The sequence below is a fragment of the Pipistrellus kuhlii genome, unplaced genomic scaffold (genome assembly GCF_014108245.1).
Source record: "Pipistrellus kuhlii isolate mPipKuh1 unplaced genomic scaffold, mPipKuh1.p scaffold_m20_p_27, whole genome shotgun sequence".
NCBI lineage: Eukaryota > Metazoa > Chordata > Mammalia > Chiroptera > Vespertilionidae > Pipistrellus > Pipistrellus kuhlii.
In genome coordinates this window covers 1,288,938-1,301,488 of record NW_023425526.1, presented here as the reverse complement: position 1 = coordinate 1,301,488, position 12,551 = coordinate 1,288,938, and the positions used below count along the sequence as shown (strand labels likewise).

At 36.1% G+C, this 12,551-nt stretch overlaps 1 protein-coding gene across 9 annotated transcripts in view; it reads right to left on the bottom strand.

The window, feature by feature from the left end:
* LOC118727939 (testis-specific gene 10 protein) overlaps positions 1-12,551 on the bottom strand; it is a 222,030-nt gene that overhangs the window by 27,715 nt on the left and 181,764 nt on the right. For 7 of the 9 annotated variants that reach the window (XM_036454001.2, XM_036453995.2, XM_036453991.1 and 4 more), the window contains 2 exons: positions 9,825-9,935; positions 6,038-6,223 (listed from right to left, as the gene is read on the bottom strand). In XM_036454001.2, the coding sequence (XP_036309894.1) occupies positions 6,038-6,223; positions 9,825-9,935 (297 nt within the window). The remainder of the gene's footprint in view (positions 1-6,037; positions 6,224-9,824; positions 9,936-12,551) is intronic. The other 2 variants (XM_045587246.1, XM_036453993.2) reach the window with 2 other exon arrangements.

Sequence of the window (12,551 nt, the reverse complement as noted above, 5' to 3'; positions counted from 1 at the left end):
AGAAGACAAGATGGAAAAAAATACCCAATTAGAGCAGCTTCTAGAAAAAAATTAAAAAAGCAGGAGGAGAGCCTACAGGAGCTTTGGGACAATATAAAATAACACAATATTAGAATAATAGGGGTTCCAGAAGGAAAGGAAACTGAGGAAGACATGGAAAAATGTATTTCAAGAAATAATGACAGACAACTTTCCTGAAATAGAGAAGAAAAAACCCACACAAATCCAAGATGCTCGCAGAGTCCCAAGCAAAATGAATCCCAAAAGACTGGCGCCAAAGCACATTATAATTAAATTGGCAAACACCAACAACAAAGTAAGAATCTTAAAAGCAGCCAGAGAGAGACAGAAAGTTACATATAAAGAAACCCCCATCAGACTAGCAACTGGTTTCTCAACAGAAACTCATCAGGCCAGAGGGAATGGGATGAAATATACAAAGTCATGCAAAGGAAGGGTCTGAATCCAAGAATACTGTACCCAGCAAGGCTATCAATCAAAATTGAAGGTGAAATCAGGAGCTTCACAAACAAACAAAAAAAGACTAAAGGAATTTATCTCCACCAAATCAGCAATGCAAGAAATGTTAAAGGGTCTACTGTAAAAATAAAGAAATAGGAAGCAAAGAAAGAACACAGGGGTATAGAATAAAAATGGCGTCAAATAAGTACCTATCAATAATAACTTTAAATGTAAATAGATTAAATGTTCCAATAAAAAGACACAGGGTAACAGATGGAATAAGAAAACAAGACCCATATATCTGCTGTCTATAAGAAATCCATTTCAGAAAAAAAGATGCAAACAGGCTGAGGGTGAAGGGATGGAAAAAGATTTTCCAGGCGAATGGAAATGAAAAAAAAAGCTGGGGTATCAATACTTACCGTATTTTTTGGACCATAAGACGCACCAGTTTTTAGAGAAGGGAAATGAAGAAAAAAAGATTCTGAAACAAATAGTGTCCTAAAATATTTTATGTGCATTAAAACCCAACATCACAGTCATAAACACATGTAATCAACCCTGTAAAGTAAACAGCAGCATTTAGAACCATTTTAGAGCCGGGCAAGCACAGAGACCACACAGAGCCGGGCAAGTAAAAAAACTTTTTTTTTTTTTTAAAGTATATGTGTAGGCTATATTTGGACCATAAGACGCAGGGACTTTTTCCCCCCACTTCTGGGGGGAAAAAAGTGCGTCTTGTGGTCTGAAAAATATGGTATATCTGACAAATTAGATCTCAAAGTGAAGGACATAACAAGAGATAATGAAGGCCACTTCATAGTACTAAAGGGAGCAATTCAACAAGAAGAAATAACCCTGGTAAACATATATGCACCCAATACAGGAGCACCTAAATACATTAAAAAAAAATTGCTGAGGACATTAAAGGAGAGATTAATAGTAATACAATCATATTAGGAGATTTTAATACCCCAATATAACTTTTGGACAAATCATCTAAACAAAAAATCAGCAAAGAAATATCAATCCTAAACAACGCACTAGACCAGATGGAATTAATGGATATCTTTAGAACATTTCACCCCAAAGCCACAGAATATACATTCTTCTCAAGTGCACATGGGTCATTTTCAAAGATAGACCACATGTTGGGCCATAGGCAAAGTCTCTTCAAATTCAAGAAGATAGAAATCATATCAAGCATCTTCTCAGATCATAGTGGCATAAAATTGGAAATCAACTACAATAAAAAAAATCCAAAGAAATCAAACACATGGAGACTAAATAGGATGCTACTGAACAAGGACTGGGTTACCAGAAAAATCAAGGAAGAAATTAAAAACATCATGGCAACAAATGACAATGAAAACACAACAATCCAACATCTATGGGACACAGCAAAAGCAGTTTTGAGAGGGAAGTTCATATCTCTACAAGCCTATTGCAAAAAACAAGAAAAAATGGTAACAAATTATCTAACTCTACAACTCAAAAAGTTAGGAAAAGAGCAACAAGAAAAGCCGAGTGTAAGCAGAAGGAAGGAAGTAATAAAAATCAGAGCAGAGATAAATGACATAGAGACCAAAGAAACAATACATAAGATCAACAAAACCAAGAGCTAGTTCTTTGAAAGGATAAATTCAAGAGGAAGGAACACTTCCAAACTCCTATAAAGCCAGCATCACCCTAATACCAAAACCAGATAAAAGACAACACAATGAAGGAGAATTACAGGCTAATATCCCTCATGAACATAGAGGCCAAAATCCTCAACAAAATTCTAGCAAATAGGCTCCAGCAGTACACCAGAAAGATCATACACCATGACCATGTAGGATTTATCCCAGGAATGCAAGGATGGTACAATATCTGCAAATCAGTAAACGTGATACATCACATAAACAAATTGAGAGATAAAAATCATATAGTCATATCAATTGATACAGAAAAGCTTTTGATAAAATCCAACACCCTTTCCTGATAAAAACTCGCAACAAGGTGGGAATAGAAGGATCATACCTCAACATAACAAAAGCTATATATGATAAACCCACAGCAAACATCATACTCAATGGGCAAAAACTAAAACCATTCCCTCTAAGAACAGGAACAAGACAGGGATGCTCACTCTCACCATTCCTGTTAGACATAGTACTGGAAGTACTAGCCATTACAATTAGACAAGAAGAAGACATAAAAGGCATCCAAATTGGGAAAGAAGGAAAGTTATCTTATTTGCAGTGGACATGATATTGCACATCAAAAACCCAAAAGACTCCATCAAAAACTAATTGACTTAAATGAATTTGGCAATGTATCAGGTTACAAAATAAATGCCAAGAAATCTATGGCATTTCTATACACCAACAGTGAACTTACAGAAACAGAGACTAAAAAAGCAATCCCATTTACCATCGCACCAAAAAAATTAAGATACCTAGGAACAAACTTAACTAAGGAGATAAAAGACCTATATGTGGAAAACTTCATGACACTGAAAAAAGAGATAGAGGAAGATGTAAACAGATGGAAAAAAATACCATATTCATGGATTGGTAGAACCAACATCATCAAAATGTCCATACTTCTCAAAGCAATTTATAAGTTCAATGCACTCCCCATAAAAATATCAATGGCATACTTCACAGACCTAGAAAGAACTCTCCAAAAATTCATCTGGAACAAAACAAAACAAAAAAAAAACACAAAACAAAAAAATACAAATAGCCACAGCAATCCTAAAAAAGAAGAATAAAGTAGGAGGGATCTCAATACCAGATTTCAAGCTGTATTACAAAGCCACTGTTCTCAAAACGGCCTGTATTGGCACAAGAACAGACATATAGATCAATGGAATAGAATAGAGAATCCGGATATCGACCCAAACCTCTATACTCAATTAATATTTGACAAAGGAGGTATGAACATACAATGGAGTCAAGACAGTCTCTTCAATAAATGGTGTTGGAAAAATTGTACAGACACTTGCAAAAAAAATGAAACTACAATAGATCACCAACTAACACCATACACAAAAATAAACTCAAAATGAATATAGGACTTAAACATAGATGGGAAACCATAAAAAATACTAGAGGCATCCACAGGTAGCAAAATCTCTGACATAAGCCAAAAGAACTTCTTCACTGATTCTGGCCCTAGAGCAATGGAAGCTAAAGAGAAAATAAACAAATGGGACTACATCAAAATAAAAAGCTTTTTCACAGCAAAATAAATCATCAACAAAACAACAAGAAAGCCTACTGTATGGGAAAACATATTTGCAAATATTATCACTGATAAAGGTTTAATCTCCAACATCTACAAACAGCTTATACAACTAAATAAAAGGAAGATAAACGACCCAATTAAAAAATGGGCAATGGACCTAAATAGAATATTTTCAAAAGAATACAGAAGGAAGGCCAAGAGGCACATGAAAACATGCTCAAAGTCACTAATTATCCGAGAGATGCAAATCAAAACAACAATGCAGTACCATCTCACACCTGTTAGAAAGGCCAACATTAACAAATCAACAAACGACAAGTGCTGGTGAGGTTGCAGAGAAAAAAGAACCCTCCTGCACTGCTGGTGGGAATGCACACTGGTGCAGTCACTGTGGTGGACTATATGGAGTTTCCTCAAAAAACTGAAACTGGAACTCCCATTCGATCCAATAATCCCACTCCTAGGAATATATCCTAAGAAACCAGAAATACCAATCAGAAAGGAAATATGCTGCCGAAACCGGTTTGGCTCAGTGGTAGAGCGTCGGTCTGCGGACTGAAAGGTCCCAGGTTCGATTCCGGTCAAGGGCATGTACCTGGGTTGCGGGCACATCCCCAGTAGGGGGTGTGCAAGAGGCAGCTGATCCATGTTTCTCTCTCATCGATGTTTCTAACTCTCTATCCCTCTCCCTTCCTCTCTGTAAAAAATCAATAAAATATATTAAAAAAAAAAAAAAGAAAGAAAGGAAATATGCACCCCTATGTTCATAGCAGCACAATTTATAATAGCTATAATTTGGAAACAGCCTAGGTGCCCATTGGCAGATGACTGGATCAAAAAACTATGGTATATCTACACAATGGAATACCATGCTGCCATAAAAAGAAGGAATTCTTATCATTTGCAGCAACCTGGATGGAATTAGAGAACATCATGCTGAGTGAAATAAGCCAGTCAATGAAAGAGAAACACCTCACGACCTCACTCATTTATGGATAATAAAGAACATTATAAACTGATGAACAAAAAGATAGATACAGAGATAGTAAAGCAACAGACTGTCAAATCACAGCGGGGAGGATAGGGAGATATGGGGGAGATAAGAGATCAACTGAAGGACTTGTATGCATGCATATAAGCAAAACCAATGGACGAAAAACTCGGGGGGGGGGGTAGGGAAGGCATGTATGGATGTGGGGGGGCAATGGAAAGATATATACACATATAATACCTTAATAAAAATTAAAAAAGAATATATATGTAATTCCTTTAAATGAATATTGAAAAGCTAGACAACTCCATAGAAAATAGGAAAGCTTTAGAAAATTTGTTCTAGAAACTTGAGAGAAAATTCACAAAAGAGGAATCCTGAATGGTGAAGAAATATGAAAAGATCTTCAATTTCACTTGTAATCAAGGAAACAAAAAGTATGGGAAAAATTATATGTCTGATAAATAATATCAGGTACTGATTAGCATTTGAGAAAATGATAACTGCATGGTTTCTGGTGGAAGAGTTATACTTTAGAGAGCAATCTGATAATACCAAGAAGAGTTAAAATTGTACATATCTTGGATCCAGTTATTTTACTTCCAGGCACAAATCTAGAGAAATATATATTCAAGGAGAAACAAAAGAGGATGTTGTTGTATTTTATTATTTAAAAAATGAAGACACTTAAATTTTCCTCCATATAAGAATACATTTTAAAAAGATTTATACAATGAACAGAGATGCAACTTTTTAGATATACACTGTATCAAAATTAACAAATTTCAAAATTATAATATTGAGAAAAAATGAAGTTGCAAATGTATACCTATAGTGTAATACCACTTTTAAAAACTTACAGCACAAAAAAACCCCACACAATTTTATGCATCATCTGAGGGTGAGAAATACGTAGAAAAGTATAAACATGCAAAGAAGTTATACAACCAGGAACCTTATACACACTAACCACTAGGGAGGGAGAAGTGGAAAGGTTAAGGAGCTGGATCTTGTAATATTTTGCTTCTTTGAATAAAGAAAAATTAGAAGTAAATATGTCAAAATGTGAAAAGCCTTAACTTTGGGATTGGGGATGTATAAACATGTCTTTTATTTTACTTGATTTGTGCACTTTCTTGGTACATTTGAAATGCTAAAGAGTACTCTAGGGGTAGGGCAGGTAATAAGTTAGAGGAGAACCAGAGTGGATACAAGAACAGTTATCAGGCTACAACTCACAGTATATTTAAATAATTTAAGTGTTTGCTTGTATATTTAGTTTATGGAAAACCAAACTAAACTCTTCAATAAGATGCAGGACTTACTACAAGCACACTTCTCCAAACTCACCTGCTCGACCTCTCTAGTGAGGGCATCTACCTTTTCTTTTAATCTGTTCCCCTCTGCCTCAGCAGTGATAAGTTCTAATTTGAGAGTATTGTTGTCTATCTCTGCTTGCCGGGCCTTATTTTCCCAATTTTCAGCATCTTCATTGGCTTTTTGGAGTTGGTCCATCATTTGTCGGTTCTCAGATTCCTGAAAAGCAAACCCTAGGTAATACTTTAAAAGATGTAAAATGTTCAACATATAATTAAACATTATTTGTCAGGTCATTGGTAATTTTCTTGCCACAAGGATCATTGGTAACATAACCTTGAGGAATCCCACCCGCACTCTGTTTGGGAAATTGGTCATCCTGTCATTAACAAAAGGGGGTGGGACCAGCATTTGCCCTGGCTCCTGAGTCACACTCCCATCCAGTCACGTGAATTTGCTTACTCTCATCTTTAGGACATGGGTGAATATGTTCTTATATTTGCTTTTGTTCAAACAGAATCTTCCATTGCTTCAATGTCCCATGTGTCTGCTTACTGGCGAGTTGCTGGCCTGGCTTGGCCTAGCCTTTTGTATCTGTCTATTCCCTTCCTCCTGACCACTTTTCTGAGTTGTACTGGTTACAGAGCTTCTGACTGATGGCATATAGTAAGCAACAACATCTGATACTTCTTCTGGATTGGCACATTTCCTGTCTGATTCTGGATTTTCATTCAGAACCCTATCCTTAGGTTTCTCCATCATGGACTGTGCTATGACCCACATTTGCTCACTGCCCTAATAACTTGTCTGAAATGGCTCTGAAATTACATATCAAATCTATGCCAATAAATACAATTCATGACTATATATCCAGGTATGTACTGGGCATATAATATGGAACCACACTTTCAAAACCTTAAGACAGATAGGCTAAAGTAGGGTCTTATTTCTAGAGGAAAGCAGTCAGCTCCACAAATAATATACTATATTTAGTAATCATTTTGAGGCTATATTTAAAAACATATTTAGTAGTATGGTTTGGCCAACTCATTTTAAACAATAATTTATAATTTTGGTAATTAATTAAGAAGGCACTAGATCTTTTTCTCTCCTACCTGTTAATAAACAGTGCATATTTAGAAGCATTGGACTAAATAAAATGACCAAATTACAATAAATAATGTCTCACACTGGAAGGCTTTCAAGTCAGATTTAAGTCCTCACAATATGATTAAGCATAATTTTGGTTGAAATTAGTTAATATTACCACATTGTGGCTGATGGTACTTTGACTAATTTGAAAGATCTTTGCAGAGTGTTAGTTAACAAGTTCACAAGCCAAACTATTGTCTGTCTTTTGAGATTCAGATATACCAAATGTGGCAGGAGGGATATGATGTGGGTTTTCCATGATTGTACTAAAAAGAATAGTTGTGTATTGGGTAAATGGTACAATATACATAAACTAGATGTTACCCACACCAATCTTTACCCTCTTTAATTTTCTGCAGCACTCACTGTCTATGCCGTTCCCTTAAAACTGCCTTACAGCTTTAGGAAATTAGATGCATATGTACAATCTCCCCAATAACAACTTGGATTCCTTAAAGAGAGGAACCAACTTTTATATTAAATTTATTTTGTGACTAGGTGATACTGTACAGGTTCAAGTTTAAATGTAAAAAAGTATTGGCATAAAACGTCTTTCCCTCCAACCATCGGGGGCCCCTTCCTTATGGCAACCAAGAGGCCATATTTCACCCTTTTTTATATCTGTCCAGAGAAGTAAGAGCAGTGTGGGGCCCAAGATAGGCAGCAGCATAAAGAAAGTGGAACTGCTGGGTATTCTCCAATTCTCTTTCAAATGTCTTTACTTCCAAACCTGTATCCCACAGCTCCCTCTCGTGGTCCCCTGTGCTCATTACAACATTCAACCACAGCAAAGCTCACTGCCTCCATGGGAACCCTTGTCCTTCTGGACCGATTTATGCATATAGCCTCTTCTAATTGCTCTCTCTCCTGATATTGTTATCCTTCTGATTTATTCTCCCCAACATCTCCAGAATAATCTTTCTAAAAGGAAGTTATTCAAATGACTTCTGTGTTTCTGTTGTAACAAAATGTAAAAATGGCATTTAACAAGTCCTTCTTCCCTCTCTGCTATCACCCACCTATACACGCCACTCTACTACAGGACATACTACTCCCCCTAACACCTTTGCTGATGCTGTCCCCACCGCCTGGGGCGCCATTCTGTTTCCTTTCAGTTTTCATCTCTGGCATCTCTGCACCTAACACACTGCATGCTGAATGGAGGAGTGAATGAAGAATGCACCTGACAGTTCTTATTAGGCCACCCGTGCTTTGTGCTCTCTGGGGAAAGGGGTGCCTGGATCCATCCAATGGTGCTGTGAAATGAAATCCTCCTAGCATGCTAAAAGCTAAGAGAAACCTGATGTGTGTGATGTCTGAAAACACAACTCCAGAATCTAAAAGCCCCAATCTTTAATGTGACAGGGTAGGGAGAAGAGGGGGGCTGATTTACACTAATTCAGAGTTAACTATGTTCAATGTTGCTAAGATATTCAGTTATTCATTTTCTGCCCTATTCCAGAATAGACTTAAATGGATCATTGGGCTAGATCTGCTGACTGACCCAGGTGTTCTTCCCAGTTACAGCGGGACAGAGACTAGGAGAGGTTGAGTAGCCCACTAAGTCCATGCCATTAAGGAGAAGAGGCGTCAGACCTGTCTGATTCCAGAGCTCCTGTCCATTCGTGATATTACATGCTGGCTTCTAAAATGAAGAAGTGTGGCCGGGACCGGTTTGGCTCAATTGGTAGAGCGTCGGCTTGGGGACTGAAGGGTCCCGGGTTCGATTCTGGTCAAGGGCATGTACCTTGGTTGCGGGCATATCCCCAGTAGAGGGTGTGCAAGAGGCAGCTGATCAATGACTCTCTCTCATCGATGTTTCTAACTCTCTATCTCTCTCCCTTCCTCTCTGTACAAAATCAATAAAATATATTTAAAAAATAATAATAAAATGAAGAAGTGTGGAAATGCCTGCTTTGTCAGTGTAAGCTCACTGCTCTATTGCCTGAAAGCAAGGATTGCGATTTAGGAGTCCTCACACTCTCCATCTCTCAATGTCCTAAATAACCGAATGAACACCACACATAAATGCTCTACATGCGTTTATGGACTGATATGAAATAATATGTTCAATAAAATAAAGAAAACAGATTTTCTTGGGGTGAGTTTCTATTAATGGTTTCAGTGGTATGTAGGTAACAAACACTAGACCTATTATAATCCAACTATACTTTTTAATCAACTAGACTTCACTATTTTATATAGCATTTTACTAAATGGACACATCTAACATCATTTATCAAGGCTTCTATTTATTCCAGGATTGTCACATATGCACTGAAATTTCCTTTAAGCATTCACACACCTGGTCAAATGGCTACTGGCAGAGAAGTGGCGAAGATCCTAAGAAATAAATAGACTCACAACAGCGTGATCAATTCTGATCTGCTGCACAACGTGGAGCCTCTTTTGTCCCCGTTTGCACCTGGAAGCTCTACCATTTTCAAATATGAATGAACCAAAGTTGATTCCGGCCCCCTGTCCTTTGCCAGTTAGGAGGATTCTGGACATTGGTGGTGTTCTAAATACAGAATAACCCCATCACTGACAACACTAAAATAAGCTAAGCATTAAAGGAAGACTTGGTTCAGCTCTCCCCTTTGAGTGTGATCAGAAGTTCAGTGAGAACTCAGGTATCTTGAGAAAGGAGGGGAATATACATACGTACTTCAGACTTTAATATATTCTTCAGCTTGTTAACCTCCAAATTAGTATCATGGACCTTCTGTTTTATATCATTAAGTTCATTATGAGTATCATTCAATTGTTTAGCCAGGGCCTATGAGAAAATATAGCTAAATTTAACTACAAAACGAATAAACAATTGCTCTGTATCAAAACCACCATGAATAAGTTTTTAAATATTTATTATAAGTAAAAATTAATATACCTAATATATAAAGCTCATATAAAAAGTAAGAAACTGTGAGTCCAAACTGTAAATGGGCCAAAGTCCCAAACAAATAATTCAAAAAAAGGAAGCACAAGTGGATAATACTTTTAAAAGTTAAAAATTTATTAGTAAACCAAATAAATGCTAATTAAGATAATGAAATACTATTTGCCTATAAATTAACAAGAATTTAAAGCTATTTTGTCATGGCAAAGAATGGGCATTTCCATGTATCATTGGAGTAAATGTATATTTGCAAAAAAACTAATCTGTGATCTGTGGGACACACCCCCTCCTCCGTGTACCAATTTCGTGCACTGGGCCTCTAGTTTTTAATAACAGAGGAAAACATCCATCTATAGTTAGTGAAAAAAAAATCAGGACAAAACATTAAAAATACCTCATTCTAATTTGTTTTTAATTGTGGTATTCAGGGTAAAAAAAAATTTTTAAATCCTTACCTGCGGATATTTTTCCATTGCTTTTAGATAGAATTGAAGAGGAGGGGAGAGGGAGAGAAAGAGAAACATGGATCTGAGAGAGGCACATCCATTGGCTGCCTCCCGAATACTCTCCTACAGGTTGGATATAGAACCTGCAACCACTATATGTGCTCTTGATTGGGAATAGAAACTGAGACACTTCCTGGCTAGCATGGTTCAGTGGTTGAGCATTAAACTATGAACCATGAGGTTATAGTTTGATACCTGGTCAGGGCACATGCTCGAGTTGTGGGCTGGATCCCCAGTGTGGGTGTACAGGAGGCAGCTGATCAATGATTGATTCTCTCTCATCATTGATGTTTCTTCTCTCTCTCCTCCCTTCCTCTCTGAAATCAGTAAAAATCTATTAAAAACAACAATAACAAATACACAACCCTTTGGTGCTCAGGCTGACACACTAAGCACTGAGCCAACCCAGTTAGAGCAGGGTGAAATTTTTTTTAAGGTTTCTGTTTTCCACATCTTCTGTGATAAGGGTTCTTTATCTGCCCTCCACAGAGGAATCCATCTTCTACCACTGAGCTTATGACTCAAATGAAGGAAAAAGCTACTGTTGAAAATATGAAAATTGTTATGATACCAATTTTCTTTTGATTATACAAAATGTTTGTAAGATTTTTAAAAAGCAGGTAAATGCTTATAATGTCCCTACAAAATATTTATCAAGTGATTATGCTGGACTCTGATAAGTGCTTTCTAGGTATATTCTCACTTACTCTCCGTGTTTACAGAGGATGAACCGAGATTCGGAGAAGTTAAGTGATATTATTACACAGCCAGGCAGGGGGATTTTAATGCATGTGGGTCCTAAACATTCCACTCTACCGCCCCCTCATGTAGAAAAACCATGATGTAAAGGGGTATGTGGTTTTATTCCAGCTACATAAAAAGTTCATGTAAAATATGAAAAATTTCAAAAATAGATTGAAAAATAGTAAAAATATGTTAATGGAAGCTGTGTAGTAAAAATGAGTTTTTAACTTATTTTTTCCATAAATATAGGTTATATTTACCTTTAGCCTATTTTCTAGAGCTTTAGAGAGCACAAAATTATAAATTTACATTTTTTGTTTTCATTGCCATTAAATAAATTTTAAAATATAGGTTTTAATTTATAGAAAAGTTGTGAAAATACTAGAGTCCACACATATATCTATATTCAGTTTCCTCTTTCATTAACTTGTTCTATTAGTATGCTACACCTATCAAAATATTGATACATTATTAATTCAAGTTCATATTTTATTCAATTTGTTTCATTTTTATTTGTTTAATCATTGATTTATTTTTTTTAGCATAATTATACTTTTTATTTATTTTTTCTTTATAGATTAAGGTATTACATATGTGTCCTTATCCCCTCCTTGCCCTCTTAACTCCTCACTCACCCCCTGGTGTCTAAGTCCATTGGTTAGGTTTATATGCATGCATACAAGTCCTTTGTTGATCTCTCCCTCTTACCCCCACCATCCCCTATCTTCCCTCAGAGGTTTGACAGTCTGATTGATGCTTCTCTGACTCTGGATCTGGTCATCAGTTTGTTATAGAATAATTTTTATTTATTTATTTATTTATTTATTTATTTATTTATTTATTTATTTTTTTAGAGAAACAGAAAGAGAGAAAAAGTACTGGTTTGTTGTTCTGCTTATTGATGCATTCATTAGTTGATTCATGTATGTGCCTTGACTGGGGATCGAACCCGCAATCTTGATGAATCAGGATGATGCTCTTACTGAGCATCAGGGCCAGATTTTTTTCATTTTTATGTGCTGTCCCTTTTCTGTTCCCAAATCCTATCATTCATTAATTTTGAACACAATATTTTAACATAAATAATTTTTATAATTAACAAAATGTTGCATCTTTATATCTATTTATAAAAATTAAAAATATTTAACGGTTAAAATACAAAATTTTATGATGCAAACAAAACACAATTGAGAATGACAGTACATGGGGAATATCATTTGGACTGAAGAATTTTCAGTTGGAGAAA